At 35.4% G+C, this 23,682-nt stretch overlaps 3 protein-coding genes and 1 pseudogene across 5 annotated transcripts; all 4 read right to left on the minus strand.

Moving 5' to 3' along the window:
• Positions 1–745: 745 nt before the first annotated feature.
• LOC125213012 (Pectin lyase-like superfamily protein) lies at positions 746–3,571 on the minus strand. The gene is made up of 5 exons (XM_048113346.2): positions 3,427–3,571; positions 2,744–3,229; positions 1,836–1,956; positions 1,594–1,768; positions 746–1,518 (listed from the first exon to the last, which is right to left on the minus strand). The coding sequence occupies exons 2-5, from the start codon at positions 3,086–3,088 to the stop codon at positions 822–824; spliced, it is 1,338 nt and encodes a 445-aa protein (XP_047969303.1). The 5' UTR covers positions 3,089–3,229; positions 3,427–3,571; the 3' UTR covers positions 746–821.
• A 3,447-nt stretch (positions 3,572–7,018) lies between these two features.
• Positions 7,019–8,801, minus strand: LOC125213017 (abscisic acid receptor PYL8-like; annotated as a pseudogene). Its single transcript, XR_016136476.1, has 3 exons — positions 8,515–8,801; positions 8,197–8,412; positions 7,019–7,644 (listed from the first exon to the last, which is right to left on the minus strand). The product of XR_016136476.1 is annotated as an abscisic acid receptor PYL8-like (transcript).
• Positions 8,802–11,128: 2,327 nt separating this feature from the next.
• Positions 11,129–16,241, minus strand: LOC125213010 (uncharacterized). 2 transcript variants are annotated; one of them, XM_048113345.2, is made up of 16 exons: positions 15,940–16,241; positions 15,655–15,705; positions 15,403–15,578; positions 15,209–15,286; positions 14,986–15,097; positions 14,185–14,269; positions 14,049–14,100; positions 13,874–13,935; positions 13,686–13,798; positions 13,488–13,603; positions 13,233–13,301; positions 13,069–13,126; positions 12,857–12,930; positions 12,154–12,193; positions 11,981–12,060; positions 11,129–11,348 (listed from the first exon to the last, which is right to left on the minus strand). In XM_048113345.2, the coding sequence occupies exons 1-16, from the start codon at positions 16,157–16,159 to the stop codon at positions 11,283–11,285; spliced, it is 1,452 nt and encodes a 483-aa protein (XP_047969302.2). In that variant the 5' UTR covers positions 16,160–16,241; the 3' UTR covers positions 11,129–11,282. The 2 variants fall into 2 exon arrangements, with proteins under 2 accessions (XP_047969302.2, XP_047969301.2); XM_048113344.2 differs by having other exon boundaries at positions 12,145–12,193.
• Positions 16,242–18,476: 2,235 nt separating this feature from the next.
• Positions 18,477–19,709, minus strand: LOC125213015 (Integrase-type DNA-binding superfamily protein). Its single transcript, XM_048113353.2, has one exon. The coding sequence runs from the start codon at positions 19,457–19,459 to the stop codon at positions 18,644–18,646; it is 816 nt and encodes a 271-aa protein (XP_047969310.2). The 5' UTR covers positions 19,460–19,709; the 3' UTR covers positions 18,477–18,643.
• Positions 19,710–23,682: the final 3,973 nt, after the last annotated feature.

Consider the following 23,682-nt stretch of genomic DNA (forward strand, 5'->3'; position numbering starts at 1 on the left):
CACTTCGAGCTCCACCACCCCGCGACGATGATGAGGAAGAGCGAGCCGGTCCCCTTCGCCGGCGACGTGGTCGGCGAGAACAGCGACTTCGAGCAGCCGATCCCCGCGCGGTGGACGAGGGTGCGCAACCGCCACCTCCGCCGCCGCCAGCACCACCGCCGCCGCGACGGCGAGGGGGAGGACGAGGAGGATTCGAACCGGGAAAAGGTGAAGAGGGCCGTGTTCAAGCGCTTCGATTTCGACAGGTTCGACCGCGAGAAGAGGATGAAGAAGTTGAGGCAGCGTCTGAGGATCGGGAATGAGAGGAAGGAAGAAGATGAAATGCCCGGTTTCGTCAAGGGCGTGCGCAAATTCTTGACCAATTATTTCTAGAAACTTCCATGCATTCATCAATCACCAATAATAACCTATGTTTTGAATTTGATACGTATGTCATATGTTTCTTACACATATTATATGTATCTCTATTAGTTTAATTCTAGTTGTTCGAGTATGAATAGTTACGTTAGGCTTTAGAGCATGTAAATAAATTTGCGTCCATTTCAGATGTGAAGGACCAAGCAATATCTTTATGTTTATTTGTAGAGTAAATTGTTAGACAAATTATTTATTTTAGTCAATTTATGTTTATTATGCTAAAAATTCATGATTTTTCCAACGACTTTTTAAAAAAGTGGGATATATCAAAATTCATGATTTTTTTTTTGTCAATTTGTCGTTATTTTTATGTTTGTTGACTGTGTGAAAAAATAAAAATTGCTATGACACACAACAAAATTTAAAGTATTCTTACATACAAATGACAACAAACCAGAGAGATTTTAGAAGGAAGCGGAGCACGCACCTATCTGCTGGCGGGAGGTGAGCTGAGCGCACGGCGAGGGGCTAACTTGAACGGCGGCTCCGACCACATGAGAGCACTGCCACGGCCGCGCGCCACCAAGATGGATGTTGGAGAGGCAAATAGCAGTGAATGGTGCATTCCAAAGGCCGCGGATGAGACCGGGTTGCTGCACTCTTTCGCCCCAAACGTTCTTGATCACCACATCCTTGAGAACCGGGAGGGCGTTCCGGTTGTAGTACTCGTCCGGGTGGTCCCCCACGTCGCCCGATATCTTGATCCCCGTCCGGGCGTTCTCCATGTAGACGTTCGACACGGTTATGTTCCTCACGACCCCTCCCCTGCCGATGTTGGTCTTGAGGTGTATGCCGATCCCCATGTTGTAGAGAGTTATGTGCTCGGCTAGGACGCCCACCACGCCTCCCGAGGTTTCGCTCCCAACTGCGATTCCAGCGAACGGGGAGGAGCCGGTTACTCTTCTGATGGTGATGCTGTGGCTGGGTCGACCGAATGCTATCCCGTATTCGTCCCACCCGCTCTTCACGGCCACTAGGTCGTCCCCGGTTGAGATGAAGGAGTCCTCGATGCATATGTTGGAGCTCGAGTCAGGATCGATTCCATCGGTGTTGGGAGAGTCAGCAGGTGCGAGAATCGTTACATATCGAATCACAACATGACTGTAAAGGGGAAAGAGGGAGTTTCATTCAAAATGTATAGGTTTTAACATAATGTGAGCAACCACCAACTATTACCTGCAGTAAACTGGATGTATGTTCCAAAAGGGTGAGTTCTTGAAAATGACATTGGAGATGATAATGCCTCTCGAGTTCATGAACTCGATAAGGTTTGGTCGAGTAAACTTGAGAGTTCTTTGCCGCCACATGTCCCACCAGACGCCGCCTTGGCCATCAATTGTTCCATTTTCCCCTATAAAAAGGCCAACATTCTGTTAGAATTGGTTGGTGTATGGACCACTAGTTTCTCTCAAACGAACCTGTAATTATCACATCATGTAGACCGTTGCCATGGATGAAGCTCATGTACCTTCCCCCGGGCCGTTCTCTTCCTCTGCCGTAAGAGGGCAACGGCGCCACCAAGGGCCACTGGCCAACATCCTGAAATATTTAGCAACAAAAGAATCAATTTAATAAAAGGTCAAGAGTAAATGATACTAAGAGAAGTATCACAGCATATCCAGATACAGTTCTTTGTCATAACATGTGAAGCAATTTACATTTTACAATTTCTATACATGATTAAAGAAGTACAAATGCAGTCAAGAAGAAGTTTTGAGAATTCTAATTATCAGCTCTTGTCCTCACAGAAGCAATTATTAACAATCAGATATCCATCTGTAGCTACATACATGTCCATGACTCCATGTCATCATCTACAGTCCATTACATAATTTCCTAAAATCATGTGTCTGGCAAAAAACAGAATGCTGGTTTTTTCCACTATCATAGCTGGCAAACCATACTTTATTCAAAAAAACCTTCACATGCACTTAAGTCAGCCAGCTATCTCCATGGTCCACAAGACAAACTTATTAGTTTCTCCTAAACCATGATCCATTACTACCTAAAATAAGAATTTTTTAAACCTATCTGTCTCTTTCACCATAACTCACACATCCCTACTGAATAAGATACATCACAATTAACATACCATAACCTCACCATTTACAACTCTCTTCACAAAATTTGCATTCAAGCATACTTAAAACATTGAAGGCTAGCTCAAACTACATTTCTCTAAGTACTGTATAATACCAATGCCAGACAAATCGAACCACCAAAAACGTCGATTCAAATACAATCATACATAGCAAGAGCAGCAGCAGAAGCATTCGAAACTGGCATAACGATGATTAAGTAAAGTAAGTGAAAAGAAATGAAATACCGTAGTGGCTTTGATCACGGCGCCTCTAGCCAAGTAGAGAGTCATACGGCTAGTGAGATTAAACGGTCCAGTCAAAAATTCTCCGGGAGGAATGTAAAGCAGAGAGCCACCTCTCCTCCTCAAATGCTCAATTCTGTAAATCGCCTCTCGAAACGCTTTCGTGTTCAACGTCACCCCATCGCCCACGCCTCCGAAGTCCGTTATCGAAATCTTATCGTTCCGGTAACTCATCGGAACGATTCCGGAGCAAGTCGCCCAATCAGCATTCGCAAATTCCCCAAAATTGATCGATAACAGCAGTAAAGTTACAGCACAAAACCAAATTGAACAATCGCAGCGATACATCTGACCTAATTCGATTCAATTTTAACAATTTTTGCTGAGCAAAGCGCCGCAAAATGTAAACCGAGATCTGGAACAATCTGAGGAGAAAACTCCAAATGCGAATCTTCTAGGATGATTGGCGATGGATGCGCATAGCGAAACCTGCAGCTCAACAAAAAATTGAAAAAAAAAGTTGAGAAAACGAGAAATTGGAAGCTATCGGATTATCAAATTGAGAAAATAACGGCTTCCAAAAACGAAGAGAGTTCTGTTTTGCATCTGACGAAGAAAACACGCAGAAGCTAACAAAAAAAGCGAAGCTAAAAAGCACACACAGACAAAGCAGAATGTGATTCTACCTGAAGAGAGGAAAATGAGTCTGTCAACAAGCGCTTGTCTTTGCCGCGAAAAGAGAGAGAGAGAGCAGAGTGTTTTGAGGGAGAGAGATTTTGAGCGGAAAATAGTGTTCACAAATATTTATATTGTTATTTAGAAAATTAGAAATCGGAGACAAATAAACAAAAATTTAACGGATATTTTTTGGTTTAATTGAGCAACGTGTTTTGGGTAGAAAAATAGTGTTCACAATTATTTCGTATGTTATTTGGAAATGGGAAACAAATAAACAGAATTAACGGATATTTTTGGGGTTGATTGAGAAACATTTGGTGTTTCTTAAAAGTACAAAATATTGATTTATTCTTAAAATTTAGAATTATCGTTTATCGACGTGGAATTATCATGACTTAAATAAATTCTTTCAGTAGAATGTTATAAAATTCTAGAATAAATTGAAAGTAAAAATTATGTGACGTTGCAATTTTAAGGGTTTCCAACTGATGGTCTGCATGCATATATTTCAAAATACTATAATATTAATTGGGAAAATACTAGTACATATTAATAAGTGCCTTAATAATTTAAAATCTTGATTTTTAATTAAAAAGATTGTGTGCACTTGTCATATTAAAGTATAGTAAAACCATCACCCGTAAAATGATAAAATATAACTTTAGTCAAAATCTAAGAATCAATATATAGGGTGTCAATTGTCATAGTATTAATAGTAAATTGTCTCTCGCTAATAAAATCAAAATGCAAAGTTAATTTCTTCGAAAATGATGGTGTATACGACACAAGACTTGCATGTATCCAAACTCATTCACTCAAAAAGCTCTAAAACCTAAGACTTTAAAACTACATAAATCAAGAATTGCAAGAAAAACAAAAGAAATACAGAGAAACTCAAATCCCAAAACATTATAATTTAGATGTGTATTGAAATAAAAGGTGCATGTGAACTAAGATAGGTAGTCTCCCTATTTTTGCATGTGCCTTCAACTTGTCGCATTATTGATTTATTGTTAATTATTAGCTTCAATTTAAATTTGTCGCTTATTTGTCCACCATTAATTATTGAGCGTCAATCAACTATATAGGATAAAGTTTTAGTAGCATAGTACAATGAGACAGTATTAAATGTGATCATTATTTTGGAATAGGGGATTATTGAGCTCAATGGTACCTTCAAATTCTGTGTCTCATGATTTTTTACATAAAAATGCAAATTAGATATGGCAATTATAAATTAGATTAGATTGTTTGAATTAGTATTAAATTTTTGTGTATGTATGATATAGTGTTAGTATTAGATTTGCTATGATAGTGTGATTAGATTGTTTGAATTATTAGTGGTTGTATGCATGATTAATTGTGGTGATCGTGCAGGTATGTTTCATAAAATACTTAAATAATGTAGAATATATATATATAGTTGCTTTTTTTAAGTTGGAATGGCAGCTTTATCTAAAGCTTAACAATATTAACAGAAGTGGGAAGAACGATATAAAGTAACGCCCATCCCTCTCTGTCCCTCCATCAACCTCTTTTTGAATAGTCATTCCTCACTTTTGCATGCGATATTACTACGTCCCTCAAATTTTGACACGATTTGACCCGGCACGGATTTTAAGAAATGTAATGGAAAGTGTGTTGAAAAAGTTGATGGGATGTGGGTCATACTTTTAAAGTATTAGTTTTATAATAAAATGTGAGTAGGAATGAGTTAGTGGAATATGGGGTCTACTTCCAAAAATGGTAAAAAGTGAAGTGTGTCAAACTTTCAGGGACGGACCGAAATAGTAAACTGTGTCAAAATTTAGGGGGCGGAGGTAGTAATATTTTTCGACGAATTCGAATCAGAACAATCAACCATACAATTTGTCCTTCAAGATCCGTTAAGACTGTGCGACTTTTATTTTTCTTAAATCTCATTTTTACAATTTAGCCTCAGCAATGCTCTTTATTTATAAAGGGCATACATGGTCCATCGTCTCAACTCACTATTTGTCTTTAATGAGTGACATTTTCCGCTAACCAACTACGTGTAGTAGTATATAGTAGTAGTAACATTTGTAAGAACTTGTCTTCTAAGTATTACATGCTATGTCTGAATTCGATTCGTTTTTACTTTTTAAAAAAATCAGAATGACATTGTTTTGAATTTTTATGTGGATGTCATGTTGCACGAGCCTAGGCTAAATCAGCCAACCCTAACCATTCCGTCCATTGTAAAAGAATATTGCATTAAAATTATTTAATACTCCCTCCGTCCCATTGAAGATGACTCACTTTCCTTTTTGGTTTGTCCCAACTAAGATGACTCATTACTTAAAATGGAAACACATTTATCTCTCATTTATTCCTTCTCTCTTACGTTACTCTCTCCTCTTAACACACAAAATGTAACTGCATAAAATCTCGTGCCGCCCAAGAAAGGGGTCATCTTCCTTGGGACGGAGGGAGTAAGTAAATTTTATTAGGTCGAATTAAATCATTAATTGGATTTGATTCATGTGTTATCACCAAGATCTGCTTATAATTAGCTGGACTAGTAAAAAAATAAAAACAAAGGGTGGAGAATTCGATGTCGTAATTATGTAAAACAGAACTTTAGGCATTAATGCATATGCTCAAAATGGTATGAAAATCCGGTTATTTCGGTTTGATGGAAGTCAAGATTGTGTTCAAAAAAGGTTAGGCAGCTAAGCGATAGTTGCGTTTGTGGATTACCTGAAATGGCGGCCGCTTTTCTTACCGCGCATCGATTTCTTTTTCCTTTAAAGGGAAGTTTAATGCGATTGGATCGCACAATCAATCCAATAACAGAAATTTGAAAATTGCAACATCTAGTCCTTAAATCTATGGCTAATTGTTACAAGTACGTAACTAAATCACTATTACTCCCTCCGTCCCCAATTAAAAGTCACATTTTTCGATTTCATTCTGTCCCTAATGAAGAATCACACTTTATTTTTACCATAAATAGTACTGTAGTAAGTAGATCCCAAATTCCACTAACTCAATTCACTCACGTTTTATTATAAAACCAATATAAAAAAATGGATCTCACATTCCACTAACTTTTTCAACCAACTTTTCTATATATTTCTTAAAACTTGTGTCCGGTCAAAGTGTGACTCTTAATCAGGGACGGAGAGAGTATTACTCAAGCAACCACTCCAACATCTCCATTTTACTTTAACAGCCGAATCTATGCAAAAAATACTTAAATCTTAAGCCTTGCTTTATTATTTTTGCTTTTTTCTTCCTTTAAAAATAGCAACAATAGAGGGGAGTATAATTTAAATTAAAAAATTTGGTAGAGGATATTTGAAGTGAAAAAATGAAGTGTTAGAAGAAGTGTGATTGTGGATAAAAAAAGTAAATGAAAATTAAAATTTAAGTGGATAGCAACGTGTCATTTTTGGTCTTAGTACATAACTTTTCTTATAATATTCAAATCCATGTAGTATCTTATACCATATGCTCGCCCATTGGTGATTGGGCCTAAAAAGTTGCGTAGCGCACACACTAGAAACCTCATGAATTAGATAAACACAGCAGAAGAGATATTCCCGAATACTACGCATATTCGAGTTAGGACAATACTTCCGAAATTAGAGGTATATTCTCTAAAATAAGAAAGAAACAAGTTAACACAACATTATTTACAAACTCTGAACTGTATCCCAAAATAGCAACTTAGTCACAGTACCAAATACACAAACAAAATCATATCCAGCTCCAAACATATCAAAGTGATTCATCTTCCTAGCCTACAATATTTACAACCCAAATTCCAAAACAAAAGTTCGATGCACGTACCCGAACCAAGTGATGGTCTCGGATGCAACGAAAGCGGGCCGAGCGTGGAAACAGAACTAAAGCAACAAACCCACATCGCCTTTCAACGGGATGGGAGGAGTGGCGCCCACGCCACTCTCTCTGCTCACTTTTAGATATATGTATGTAGCATCATCATCATCTTTTTTCTTGTCGACTTGTCGTCACCACCCCCACTGGTACCATTATTGATTATCACCGGTCTGGGCAGCTAGATGCTCCGAGACATCAGCCAGCGACTTGAGGTTGCACTTGATCAGAGCCTCGACGAAGTAGCATGTTTCGTCCTTGGTGTTCCCTTCCGGAACATCCACAACAAAGGACTCGATCACCATTGTCCCCGGCCTTCCATCAATCGTCTCTGGATGAACGGTGATGATGGAGGAGTAGTTCTGCAATCGACAAAAAACCAACGATCATAATCATACCCTCACCATTGATAACAATCCATAGCAGATTGGGCCTAAATTTGGTCAGTAGTCTGACATCACAAGTCATTTACACATTCAATTGAAGATGCTGATGATGATAACACCATCACATTGATAATCATATGAAATATTCATTCAATTCTATCTCAAATCATAGATGACAATAAATGCCAGATTGGCCTAAATTTGTTCAGTGGTCTCAAATCACAAGCCAATTGAAGATGGTGATGATGATAACACCAACACATTGAAGCAAATGTATCAACATAATGTGTTTCTAAAACAGTAAAAACAAGCTAAAATCATGATTATCAAATGCAATATTTACTCAATTTTATCTGAATCTGGCACCGGCAATTGTGATTCAATAAGCAACAATCTAGAATCAGAACCAGAATTTTAACTCTAATTAGCTGCGATTTCAATCACGAATGCCGAATTAGGAAATGTAGCCGATTCAATCGCCGTGAACGGAAAAACGAAAGAGGAGGAGGCGGAGGCAGAGGAGCATACCTTGAGGCGGTGATCTCCGCCGACAATCCGCACGCTGAAAATGTGCTCCTCATCATCGAGGAGCTCGAGGCGCTCCTTGCTAACGGTAGCAGGCAGCCCCGATTTCACATTCACCTCTCTCACAGTTCCGATCCGCAAATCGCCCTGCGCAATACACCGGCTCACGAACGGCTTGTACCGCTGCGGCTGATCGAACCGCCTCACCAGCGACCAAACCTACGCCACAAATCAAATCACATCTCATCAAACAAAATCGAAACAAAATCAATTTCAATTTCAATTTCAAAATCAATCGCAGATCTGAGCGTGAAATCGTACGAGAGGGAGAGGAGCCTTGATGTGTTTGACCAGGGACGAAGATCACTGATTCTCGGCGACGTCGTGCTTGTGGTGCCTCCGGATGAAATCCTCCTCGGGAGCACCGCCGCCGCCGCAGCCGCGCCTGTCGCCTAGCATCGGGCCAACCATTGCTGAAATCGACGGTGGAGATTTGTGAAGGAGTGGATTTTGAGGGGAATTTGGGAGTGGGTGAGAGGGAGTGAATGAGAATCAAAGTCAGAGCTTTCACAACAGTCCAAAACACACCGCCATTGGCAGCTTCAACTTGCTTCAGTGGTCCAAAATGTATTTCTTTAATATTTCATCCACGTCAAATCACACAATACTTAATCCCTCCGTCGGGATAATTCAGGACACTTTGATCGGACACGGATTTTAAGAATTGTAATGAAAAATGAGTTGAGAAGTTAGGGGAATGTGGATCCTACATTTATATATTAGTTTTATAATAAAATGTGAATATGAATGAGTTAGTGAAATATGAGGTCCACTACCAAAAATAATAAAAGTGAAGTGAAACAAATTATGTGGGACGAACCGATTTATAATAAAATGTGAGTATGAATGAGTTAGTGAAATATGAGGTCCACTACCAAAAATGATAAAAGTGAAGTGAAACAAATTATGTGGGACGGACCGAAATGAAAAATTGGGACGAATTATCCAGGACAGAGGGAGTATTTCATATTCAAATACTACTAATATTAGAATCGTAAATGAAGTGCATAGTTATCCAACTTTATCATTTTTCTTATTTAAATTTTAGAGATGGAAGATTGAGATCATACTCGAATATCCCACCTTTATAAAATAGAGAAATAATACGACAAGTCTGTACATATATAAAAAGGCACCATCCGAAAAAAAAAATACAATTTTAGTTAACTTCTAGTCTAATTAGCAATTTTAGAAAGTAGCCATAAAAATTGCAAATTTTAATATTTTTCTTAATTTTTTTATTTGTGATCAGTCATTGATTTTCTCAAATTAATTGAGTCATTTACTAGAACTAATTATGTTAATTAAAATGAAATTGTGATTTATGAGTAGTTTTGTTACCGTAAATTATAATTATCGTAAAATTTGAAAATATTAATGATCGATTTTTAAGATAACAAAGATAAAATCAAAATTTAAGAAAATTCATGATTTTTTAAATTTGTTTTGTACTACAATAATTGAAGAAAAATGAGTGGTGGAGAATTATCTATGAGAAAGAGGATTGGTTGGGAGTGAGTGTAGGGTTGATTTTACATTTATGATTGGTTTAAATTGAAAGTCTACTTAAGTGAGATTAGCTTAATTTGCTAAAGAAAAGACCAATTGGGAGGTTAAGTTATAGAATTAGTAGCTTCGCAAATTTCTCTGCTATTTTGCGGCGATAAGGGTAGGATGGGAAATATTACTGTATTTTATTTTTTGATCTTATCTTAAAGCATTAATGATGTAATAAAATTTCATTTCTTTAATAAAACTGTAGTACTCTATTTCTTATCACGATCTAATCTTGATTGTCCAATTAAGTTTTATGATTTGACTTGGTCCCGGGAATATAGGCAATGATAGACTATACAAATATGGAAATTTCTGTAACATCAGACCATGGACTTTGGCATGTCTAGTACTCCCTCAGTCGAGATAATTCAATCGAGATAATTCAAGATAATTCGTACCAATTTTTCATTTCAGTTCGTCTCATATAATTTATCTCATTTTATTTTTATCATTTTTTAATAGTGGACCTCATATTCCACTAACTTATTCCTACTCACATTTTATTATAAAACTAATAGATAAATATAGGACTAACATTCCACTAATTTTTTCAATCCACTTTTTATTACAATTCTTAAAATCCGTGCCCGGTCAAAGTGACCCGAATTATCCGGAACAGAGGAAGTAAATTTTTTTATTTAAATTTTTAATTTATGGTCAAATTACGTACTTTGACTGTGTTTGTAAATTGTAGGTTAAACATTTTCAATTCACTACTGAAAGCTTTGTTTATCAATTCACGACCAAGAAGCTTTGTTCAGCTCTCGATTAATATGAATTTTTGGCAAATTAGGATCAATTTGGAATTAAGGAATTTTACGGTCGTAAAATTATACTGCCTCAGTCCCTAATAGGAGTCGTATTTGATTTAGACACGAGTTTTAAAAAATATAAAGAAAAGTGAATTAAATGAGTTAATGAAACATGTGTCTCAGTAATATATATTATTGATTTTATAATAAAATATGAGATGAATATGCTAGTAAAATGTACAGCCCATTTATCGTAAAAATTAAGTAGGGATTCTTAATGTGGACAGACAGAAATAGCAAAATATGACTTTTAATGAGAACGGAGAAAGTAATAATAAAGAAATTTTAATAACAAACAGTTTTCATTTGTCTTGATAATTCTCATTTCATAATAGTAAAATACATATGTTACTAGTATTTCTTTCCATTCAATTTTTGGAATTATTTTTTTCTAATCAATTGTTAGGTTGAGTAAATATTTTAATGAGATATAAATAGTGATTTATTTTCAAATGAAAAAAGTGAACATTTTGAATGGGATAGAAATATTAGGGAAAAAAAAAGAATATCCTAGAAATGCATGGGATATTAGTTGGAGAATTGAGTTGAAAAGACATTACTGGTTGAGTTCAATGTTGTATAAAATCATAAACTGCCAAAAACAGACATTGATTGATGGCATTAATGTAAAGACACAAATGTAGGCCTTTCTAGTCTTCTCTACCAGCTTAGGGAATTGCTCGACTGCTGCTGAACTTTAGCAGCATGAGCATTTTCAATATCTTCCTGCATTTTTCAACACAAAAATTAAGTACTCCTACAAGCACTTTTGCACATCAAATTTTAACGAATTTGGCTCTTAAATCAATGGTAATATGAGCTTTTGGTGGAAAAGGAATTCTTAAAATGTGGCAAGAAACCAAATCTTGGGGGACAAAAGAATTCTTAAAATGACAAGCATAAATGGAAGTACATGAATAAAGTGAATGTTTTTGATTTAGCACACTATATTTTATATTCACTCAATCAATAATAATATTTTTCTATTTTGGTTCGCCGGTAAAATAAATTTTCTTCTATTTTGGTTAGTATTTAACCAATTATTGTCTTTGAATTCATGTCATTCAATACTAAGTCCATTGATAATGAAAAGATGGAATACTATTTTGGTCTATTATACTTTTATCCCTACAGTTTTGTTTACTGTCACTACTTCAGAAAGGATCACAGTCCAAAAAAATGGAAGTGTATGATGGAGAAATATGTATGTATATCTTGTCAAATTGAGGGCAGATTCTGTTTAGCTAAAGGATAAGAAAATACAGGGATACAATTTGCTCCTTTTTTTCTTTTTCTTTTATCCCACTAAATAAAGTCATAGCTCAGTAAAGACAAGAGATTTCAGCTTAAGAATATACCTTGCAGGACTTTAGCAGAGGTTGCAAAAAAGATGACTTGAAATATCTGTATGATTCGCCAAGTGAGGTATTTTCCAAATCTGCCAGCAAAAGTGGGCACAATTATGAGCATGAAAGAGATGGTTGATATGGATATATTTAGGACTTCAAAGACTATTACATACTTATCTCACCCCCACTTCCTAGAGGCCGCATGTTAAGTTCTTCCAGAAGCTGCAAACTCATCGAAAAAGAAAATTGCATTAGCCAGTCTTCAGCACAGCACCATGATGAATCATGTCTTACACAGTCATTTCAAGTCGAAGAATAGAGATCAGCAAAAAACCCATCGAAGTTCGGGTCCCTCTCTTAAGGACTGAATGCGAGGAAATGGCAATTTTAACTACAGAAACACACTACCAGCCCCAAAGAAGAACACGATTGAATAAAAGTTCTCTTACTAGCGTGCAATGTAAGTCGTGGTCAAGAAGTATGAATTCATTTTCTTACAATAAATTACAGGGACATAACTAAAGAAATGTAGTACTAGCATACAAGATCTGACAAATGCTGAATGGCAAGGAAGATAGTGTGGACTTATTGAACCTCTGAAAGCCAATACTTGGCATTATTGTGTAGTTGTGTTACAGTTCTAACTAAACTATAGTTTTTATGCCTCTGCTGGAAGCACTGTATTGAGCTAAAACTATCACAATATTCATTCTAGCAGTGCAATCAAGGGTATCATCCGATGATGAATATTATATTGAGTGGAAGTATCACAAAAAATCATGTATAACCAGAGAACATAACAAATAATGATCATAAATATAAAGTATCTAGGCATCTAATCAAAGCATTTTCAGTGTATAGATATTTTAACTTGTGACTACTCACCCTGGAAAGGGTTGGCACGGAAGAAGGATCAAAATCTTCACAGTGCTTAGGATCAATTGGAACACAAACACGGCCTGAAAAGAAAATGAGAAATTGGATGATAATTAATATGCTGATAAACTTGAAAGCAAGGAATTCACCATGCCATTATCTACCATGAGTACGAGTATACTGGACAGCATGTATTGAAAAAGGAGGCATGTTAAACAAACCTGTTTTCGGGTGTATGCAGAAAGGTGCCTTCAGCAAGTGATTCATGTGTTTTGAGACCTGAGATGGAAACGGGAAACTTCAAGCACAGTATACATCCAATTCATAACTCACCATATTATCTTCCCTATACCAAAATAAAACTGAAAATGGGAATATTGTTTACCTCCAAATCAAGTCTTGGATAGGTGAAGGTAAACATAATTTCTTCAACACACCTACGGACACCCAGCATCTAAAATACAGAGAAGATATGAATACAAGACGATACAACTAATAATATCAGTCAAAAATAAAAAAGAAAATCAATTTTAATTTTAACATTTTATCTTAGTTGAATGAGGAAACTACAAGAATAGCAATTACATGTAAAAAAAAAGCAAAAATATATCTTCGAGAAAAAGATTATGTGGATTCATACCTTCTGTTTTCCTGATTGCAAAAGATGTTTCAGTTGACCCCATCGAACAACATTGATATCATCACGTGCGCGTTTCTTATCATCCTGCCACTTCCCCCGAAGCTCAGAAGTAATGGCTGTCAGAGTATGAATGGGGAAGGATATAGATTATTACTTTCACCACAAAGGAAATAGCAATTACAAAGCATTCTAGCTTACATTCATCTGGAATCATTTCCAGTATCTTTTCATATCTATCTTCATCTGAAAATAAATTTTGACTCGAAACAAACTTTTCCTCAAAAAAATCCTTCACAACTTCAGCAGATCTCCTGTTGGATGGAAAAAATGTAATTTGTGATGAATAAGTAGAGATACAACAATCATATAGTATATAACTTGCATACCCTATGAAAGGATGAAACGTCTGCCCAACTAGGGTAACTTTTTTAATGCTGTGTTCATTTCCCTGGAGGAAAACAGGACATATGACAAAACAAAAAGGATTTTAGAACCATAATAGTGCCTAAGATATATTCAAAGAGATACTTGCAAGTTTAATCAATAAGAATAAGAGTAAACCTTATGGATATGTAAATAATTAACTATAGCAGCCCTTTGTCCATCATCCAACCTTGCCAATGATAATTACAGTTTAGCATATACTAGAGTAAAAAAAAGGTCAAAAGTGATCATATCTGTATTAAAGCACCATTACCTTCTCGCTTTTCCGTCACAAACCCAGCAATGCACACCACGACGTCCACTATATACCCATAAAATGTGGTTGAATCCAAAGTCCTCTGCATAATCAGGCATATAAGGAAATATGGCCAACAAAATGGGAAAAAAGAGAGTTATCGAATTGGATACACAACAAGCTTAACCAGGCAACTGAAAGAGCAAAACTTAAAGTATAAAAGAGTCAGAATAACAAGACAAGAAGACTGAAAGAAAGACAAAATAAAGTGTTGAACTCTTTTGTCAAAGAAACAAGAGTGAGGAAGTGCTGTCTTGGCATATAGGTTCTCCTATAGTGAAAGATAGAAGAAACCTATATTTGTGAGTGCACAACAAGTGGGTAAGTAGTGACAGAATTTCAATTGTAACGGAGTAAAAGGATGACATCAGAAAATGACACGTTTTCAACTATGCAAGCTTACACCACTGTTACAATCTTACAGAGTTGCAAACAACATACAAGGTTTCCTGTAACTAATTCAATTTGCCTTATTTGTAAATAGAATTTCTAAAGATACCAACTAATTATCAGAATGCATATTCTCTATTCAATGCTGATTGAACATGAACAGCTAAAGATACCAACTGATTAGTAGAATGCACATATTCTACTTTATTGAGATTTGTACTACACTGACCAGCTAAAGCAAATACATAAAAGGATGGAGTTGTAATAATCTCGGTATTTTATTAGGTGATTTAACAATATATCTTCTGTCCCCTTACTAAATTTCATGCCAATACAACAATTTAGTATATCATGTTCACCATTTCCTACCTCTAAGCGCAGTATCAATTATTTTAATGGCTACTGTCATCAGTGGCCAACATGCCGAACAAACATCAGCTCCCTTGCAGCAAAATCTGACATCGTCATAATCTGATATATCCTGCAGTTGTAAGATAAAGGAATCATAATTTGCGCATCTATCGGGACTTAATTACTTCACCTGTATGTTCCACCACAGTTGCAATATAAAAGCCAGAAAACAACTACTTACAATATCAAATACAAGTTCCCTCTCCACTGGTCTGAAAACATTATCACCAGACTGCGCATATGCACTTCTTTTCATAGGCTGCAAATCCCAAAAGGCATTCAAATTCACAGCATACGAAGTTTCAGAAACTAAAAATTCCATCAAGATTGTAAAATATGCGGCCCTCTATACACCATAAGCTCAGTGTGACTTACATCCACACTGTACACGGGACCAATATCAATTTTAAAAGGACATTGACGCGTGATGGCCGTTTTAAGATCGTCTACTTCTTTGAAAGACTGAAACCGCACGTAGATATCATTTTCTAAGGTGAATGAAAACTCTCTTCTCCCAAAGTAAGATGCATCACATCCTGGATGTTTTCCATCTAGAAAGTAAAACATACAACTATAAATCAGCCAATAAAAATGGCATAATTGTAGCAGGAGCCGAATAATGATTACCATTTCCATACGACATCCATTTGAACATCTCAGCAAATGGAAAAAAATTATCTGCACGTATGAAATCAATCAAAAAACATCACGTACAAATAAATTCAAAAAAAAATTAACACACTCAGTCAGCAAAAGATTAAAATTAGGCAAACAAGAATAAATTTTTTGAATGGTGAGCATTCAATTTTGTTAAAAAAAATCAAATAACCAAGCATTGAGGTCAAATGTGAGTAGAATCTGTGGAATTCAAATTTGGGGAAGACAAAATAAAACAAACAAAAAATGCGTTACCATAGTAAGTCCTGAGATAGTTAGAGTTAAATCCTTCATAGTTTGGCTTGTGCCCGTTTTCCACTCCGTCGATTGCCATGTCTTCCCTAGTATTCTCAGCTTCTTCTCTCACCATTTCCAGAACAATTCTGCTTTTCCTATCTATAATTACTGGAGCCAAGGGGCGAAAAAAACAGCTGAAAATCCTAATCGCTGAATTCCGATAAAAAAATTGCAGCATACAACACAAGAATTGAAACAATCGGAGTGTCGTATCGTTGGGCAGGCGGCAGAGGGAAAGAGGAATTGGTGGAAATGGCGGGAAAATAAAGACCGTGGAGTGAGGATTTGGCGGGAAAATTTAATCGACGGCATTATTTATTTTTAGTTGGAATCAATGGGCTTTTTGATGGGCTTTCTGGATTTGGACCAAGAGTGTAATGCCCATATATTTTGCTTGATTTTTTAGGGTCTCGCTTCTGGATTTGTCCTTGTTCGTCAAAAAAATTTTTATGAGAAAAAATCATAAAATTCGTTGGTCTATGAATAGTTATGTACTATTTCAAATTTTTTAACAGAGCATAAAATTTAAATTTTTCTCTGACATAGACTCAATTTTCACTAAGAATACAATTTTTTTTTGGGATAACTGCCTTAAAAATCATTAACTTTTGCCATTTTCCGGTTTTTTCCACAACGTTTCATTGTAGCATACAAAATCATAAACTTTGTCGGAGTGTGCAAATTTCCCTTTCGACCCGACCCATGACTTTTCCGGCTGAAATAACGCGGACGTGGCATGCCTGAGTTCTTACGTGGAATACGCCGGAAATTTATAAAACTACGTCGTTTTATACATACAAAACGACGTCATTTTACAGATGAAAACCTTCAATTTCATCAAATCCCCAAATTAAACCCGAATTAGGGATTAAAACCTTCAATTTCAATTTCAGCCTCTCCCATCGCGAAATCCAGCCTCGGCTTGGTAGGCAATATTAACTCCTTCAGATTGAAATCCATATCGAGGTAATAATTGATTCAATTTGCGATTCTCACTCTCCCGTCGTGAATTCGAGCTCCATTGTTTGGAGATGCAAAAATGATTCTTGTTTATGTTTTGAAATGTGAGATTCTGGGTTCAATTATGGAACGTGAGTTTCTGGGAGTGAAGGTGAGTGAGATTGGGAGTGAGATTGAGAGGAGACGGCGGTTGTGAAGGTGAGTGAGATTAGGGTAAAATTTGGGGGTAAAATTTAGGGGAAGTTTTATTAAAATTGCATTTAAATAAAAAATAATGTTTTATGTTTAGTCAGCAGCCATGTAGGATTAAAATGACACGTCATCTATTTCTTTAACCGGAAAACCCAAAATGGAAAAACGGCGCACTCCGACAAAGTTTATGATTTTGTATGCTACAATGAAAGGTTGTGGGAAAACTCGGAAAATGGCGAAAGTTAATGATTTTTAAGGCAGTTATCCTCTTTTTTTTCGATATGTCTTATATTTTATTAATTTTATATTGAAACTTGAATCGTCCACAGTTAAAACTGCTGATGGGAACGAAGAAAGTACTATGAGATCTTTTAATATGGGAATGGGATATCATTTCATACGGACGTGTCCATTAAGAGTCATGAGAAATTAAGTCATACGACATAGTATTATGAAACTGTACCAAGTATCTTTTTACTCATCGAGGATCCATTTGTTATGACTTACTATGCGGTATGGGATAATTTAACTAGGATATATTTTATCACATATGGAATCAATATTATATTGTGCAGATGGATAAGAAAATATGCAGTATACTATAACTTCATGTTGGCTAAAAGTGTTAAAACAATATGTGTCATATTTTCACCCTTCAAATAAATCGAATTATTGACAACTCTATTGGGGTGTTGTCAAATGTCAAAAGAGATTGAAATCATAAATGTGGACCACACATTATAATTGTATACTCATCACACATTTCACAATTTCGTGTGCAAAATATGTCTAAATTTTGTTATCACCTATAGCTATTTTAGAGTCTACTACCGTCAAATACGCCGAATTCTAATTCTAGGATGACACATATCACAAACCCTATCAATATATGATAAAACTTGATGAATTATTAGAGACTCTAGTTTCATTTAGTCTACGAGCCCAATTTGCCAATTGACCAATTCCATCAATATTTATTAGCAGCATTTATTGAAAAAATTATCACAAAAGTACAAAATTAAATCAATGTATTGTAAAATTACAACACGTATTGAGTCTAGTATGATCTATTTTACTATTTATATCTATCTTGTACTCCTTCCGTCCCATTAAATATGCAACATTTGAAAATCGGCATTGGTTTTTATGTAGTGTTGTTTTGTGAGTTAATGAAGAGAGAGTAAAGTAAGAAAGATGGAAAAGTAGAAATAGAGATGTTTCCATTTTAAGAAATACTTCATTTTTAATGGGACAAACTAAAAAGGAAAACGTTTCATTTCTAATGGGATAGAGGGAGTAATAAATAGTGCCAATGCATAATTAAAATACGTGAAAGTAAAATGTGGAGAAAAGAAACATGATATCCGTACTTAAGGTGAAACAAGCACACTGGCAAACAACCTTAAGAAGGAAATAAATCCCAAATTCAGTAAATTAAACTTATTTAATAACTAAAAAAGATGGTGAAACTATAGTAAAATACATTTTAGTAGTAAAATTTAACTCAATGCTAATTCGCAAGAACTTCCCAAATCAACTCGGGATCGAACGACGGCAGCCGCGCTAGCGAGTACCCTTCGATATCCATCTCCGGCGGAGGCGGAGGCGGAGGCGCCGAGCACCACTCGTCGTTCGCCACCGACGAAGACGAGGGCGACCCCTCCGCCTCCTTGCTCCCCGCCACGACCCCGCTCTCTGTGGTCGTGGTGGAGGCGCTCTCTGCCCTCTTGGGGGCGGGCCGGGACTTCCTCCCGCGCCTCGCCTTCTGGCAGATGGCGTGGATCTTCGCGTCCACGGCGCTCTTCAGCGCCGCCAGCCTCGTGGCGTCGCCGAGGCCGATCCTCGCGGGGTCCACGAGGTTGGGGAAGTTGAGGCGCGCGTACTCGCCGCGCAGCTTGTAGGCCGCGCGGTCGTACGCGTAGGCGGCGGCCTCCGCAGTGTCGTACGTGCCGAGCCAGACGCGCATGCGATTCTGCGGGAGCCGAATCTCCGCCACCCACTTCCCCCAGTGGCGCTGCCGCACGCCGCGGTAGAGCTTCTTCTTGCTCGGGCTGAAATACGTCGGAAACGGACTAGCGACGGAAAGCAACGGATTTTCGTGGGAAAATTTCCGTAGCAAATCTCTCTGTCTGAAATAGACGGATGAGCCCAGCGGTTCCGTCGCTGCTGCGCAAGCAGCAGCGACGGAATTCGCGTTTTCGCGGTAGGAGAAGATCGAATCCAACGTGTTGGAATTCGACGAGAGGATGAGCTGCGAGAGAGAGAATCCGATTTCGGAAGCGTTTTGCGACGGAAAAGGAGTGCTGAAATCTTGAATTCTTGCCATTTTTTGCAACAATTTTGAAACAGAGGAAACAGGGTACTCAAAAACTGCCCCTTTTTCTCCTCACAATTCCAAAAAAAAAGAAAAGATTATGGATTTTTTGAAGATGGAAATTGATCACAGATAAAAAAGAAGGATCAATTGATTGTTGCAGAGGCAGAATGAGAAGTTAGAGTGGTGAAGATTATGGCAGAGAGGATTTGGGAGAGGGGATTTTAGATATTTGGATTAAATTGTAAGAATTCTGAATATTTTATGGTGTTGGAAGTAATATTTATAGATGGGATTTTTTTCTTTTTTGCAATTCACATTTATGATACAACTTTATGGGTATTAATATTTCTACTGCATTGACTATAATGCCACTGATTCCGTGTGTACGGTTTTATAGGGTTTTTTTTTTCTCTTTAAATACTCTAATAGATTGTGTGGTAGTAATTCTTTTTTGTAAATGAACAAATAAACAACAATCTCTTCAAAAAAAAATTATGCTATGTGTGCATAAAAACAAGGATATCATCAATTAAAAGTAATTGTGCAGCATACATCATTATCTCATAATTAGAAGCAATACTGATTTAGTGATTTATGTGATCATTGATTTAGAATTCATGTAAGTATAACAAATAAATAGAGTTTTAGTCTGATTTTTTTTTAAATTTTAAGATTTCACAAAGATAAGATAACCAAATTGTAGTCTCAACAAATATCTATCTTACCAATTGGTCTATCTTAGGAAGGGTAGGAATGCGAAGGTTTTATGGTTGGCAAAAGTGAATTCACAATGTGAGCCTTGAAAGCTGGACATCTGAGGACAGAAGCCTACTTTATGAATTTATTACAAGCCAATTTTTTTCTAACAAAAGCTCAAAATATGTCCTTTGATAATGTCATAATTAATACCCCACTTCCACGCGTAAAGTTGTTCTGTCCATATCTTTTTTTTCTAGTCTATGAAATAAAAATAAAGCAAAAATATATTTTACAACTATTAATCTTAATTTTGAAAATTAAAAATACTTCAAAATAAAGAGCACTATTCAAAATAAATTCTGGTCATGACTACTTAATCACACTTTAATCTTAAAATTTGGGATAGGATTGTGTCCGTCCATCATAAACTTTCTACTACCACAAGTTTCCCAACTTTATTACTTCACTTATCAACTTTTTTGTGGATATATTCCAAGCGAATGGGATAGAGTTTAAGATCATAATTCAGTCTCACCAAATGCTAATTTTTTTCTTTTTAAAACAACGTCCCTAAATTCTAGTTCTTCCCATAAAATATGATTATAAAATATTAAATCATGGAATAGTAAAAAAAATTCAATCATCTTATCTAGGTATAGATCAAGGTCTTTACTATCTTCAAATGAGTCATATAAGTAGTATAGTATTTTTTTAAAACTTTTTCTATTTTGATGAATGAACATCATTTTCACAAAAGTAGTATTATATGCACAAATGAGATATTGAAATCAAATCAAGCTTCATAATTTAAGTATTTAGTTTCAAGACTTATGAACCAAAATCAGTATTTAAATAGCTAGTGTAGTAATATAATGCAAACTTATATATTGTACAAATTCAAAACTCCTCAACACAGCTTCAACACTGTTTCAATACAATATCAACATAGTGTAAAATTTCAAGATTTTACTGTCATCGCAGTATCAACCCAATATCAACACAGCATCAATCATTGACTACCGTTGAAATTCCGCTGAAATTTTCTTGTTGATGCTTTTTTGTGATCTGTTGACATTTTTCAATGGTCCAAATTATAGTTTTGAGTTTATACAATATTTAGAGTTTTCATTTGATTACATTCCTAAATGGCTATATATTATCAATTGATTTAATTAGGCGGATGAACCTAGCTGCCAAATGTATGTACATTAATTACATTTTAAAAAGTCGTGATTTTTTCCATAACTGGTGATTCATGATGAATTCTTATTCATGAAAAATCGATTCATATATTAATTCAACTTATACAAAATTGCACAGACAAATGATCGAATTTATAGATATGACAATACGAAAGTTTAATACCGAAGTCGTGAATAATTTGACTTACTAGACACTACTAATAATACCTCATAGACACGTGCCTAATCTACAAAATGCCTAAATTATTGATTTATAGTTCTTTTCGGTTACAAAAAATAACTTTAAAAACATTATATTAATTTATTGTTTTAACATTATTTTTTTGAGTTTTGCTTTTACACTAAAAATATATTGTCCATATAGAAATTTCTCTTAAATTTTAATTTATTTTTAACAATTAGTTTTACCTAATTTTCTCATCTCTACTAGTAATTCAACCTAATTCATGAGGCACGCCCTGCTAAAAATTAGAATGAATCAATGAATAGTGCAAAATCAATAGTTAGTTAGAGTTTCCTTCCTTGAGTGTATGTTTGTTCGTATATAAAGTTGCTTTGCTTAATTCGTATTTTTTTTGGTCATGATCCTATTTTGTGTGGCTTATATATTTGAGACAAAGATAAATAAAGTTTGAATCCTACTACAATCGACTTTATCTTTTAGCTATTGTCCATACTTTAAGAGAAGTGATATATAAACATCCATAAATTGTACATACATTATTGGACATTTTTCGGTATAATTAATCATTTTATAATACTTTAAAATTTTAAATTTAATATTTAAAAATCAATAAAAGATTAACTTTTTTTTGTTGGACCTTGCGTAACTATCTCCAAATCAAGTTTGAAATCATATGCGGATTTTAATTTCTATAAAAATAATATATTAGTAATTAATAATAACTATTTAATGTTTACCCATATTTATCCATTAAGTAGCCATTGCACTTTCTTTATCGTCCATCCTACTTATACTAAATTGGAAATTAGGTACATACGCTTCATTAATATCGATCGTGTAGTGTTTTGGACCACTAATTAACATTAATTTGATCTTTTCCAATATACGTAAATTGTTATTATAATTGGATAGGTGTTGAGTTATATGGAAGTCTCAACTATCTAACTCAAGGACAATTTGTGTACTATAGAATTAGATATTCTCAACCTTATAAAATTCATTGTGGGGTTTATAAATGCAAACATTAAATTGATTGCACAATTTTTATATTTTAACACCATATTCGTATACACACAATAACTTGAATTACAAAAAAATGAGTATAGTTTTAGAGATAAGAGCCCTTGATTGAAGTATGCAAGACGTGGCTATAAAGTCAAGAAGAAGAATTAATGAAAATGAAATATGTATATTAACAATAATAAAAGGGAGGGACCATTAGTGTTGATTGGTTTGCTGCATTAAATGTGAAAAGTTATAAGTTTGAAATGAAGATAGACGACAGCGCTCGTGACATGATGGCCCATTAATAAATTTCCGAATGGAAGTATCAAAAAAATTACAAAAATCAAATATAAATTTTGGAGTATTTTTGCATTCATGTGACACCCACACCTAACTCTCACCAAAAGTCAATTGCTATTTCACTTCTTTCTCTTCATTTTCCATACATAGACACTAGCCTCAAGCGTTAAGTATTTCCCAACTATGGCTAAATTCTTGACTAATTAACAATTCCGATAATAGTCATAAGTCCGAATTACTATGATTTATGATATTGATTGCAAATTCTTTTAGTGGACCAATAACATAACCATTTTGCTTGCTTACAACAAACATTTTTTTTATTTGCAATTTGTGTAAAATTTAAATCAGTAACGAATTCAGAAAATACTACAATTTTTATGGTCAAAAATATTAAGATTGCCGGCATGAAAGACCAAACAGTAAAATCGGTTGATCCCACGCGATCCCACCTCTAGCTTCATATGTCCTTGGTTCAACTTTTATTGCCTATATTGGACTATATTTAGTCATATATTTCGAAGTGGAATAATTATTAACACTTTTGTGTGGTGGTATGAATAGGAGCCGCCTCAAATTTATTTGTCAATTTTTTTTATATGTAGCTTGTCAATGAGTTCAAGAATAAACTCCGCTTCAATCTTTTAGTCTCACCAAAGATTAATTAATTAGAGTTATTGATATTTCGACTTAGATTAATGGGAAAATATTATTCCAATTAATTGAACGTGTGTTTCTCATTAATTAGTGTCATCTTACAGTTTGCTTCAAAGGTTGGTTTTGAGTAGCATGGGATAAGTTGGTGACTTTCTAGGTGCATGGTTGTTAGCTTTTTCACGTGC

The sequence above is a fragment of the Salvia hispanica genome, chromosome 3 (assembly GCF_029641045.1).
Source record: "Salvia hispanica isolate PSC_SH4W2 chromosome 3, Shi_PSC_v1, whole genome shotgun sequence".
NCBI classification, from domain to species: domain Eukaryota; kingdom Viridiplantae; phylum Streptophyta; class Magnoliopsida; order Lamiales; family Lamiaceae; genus Salvia; species Salvia hispanica.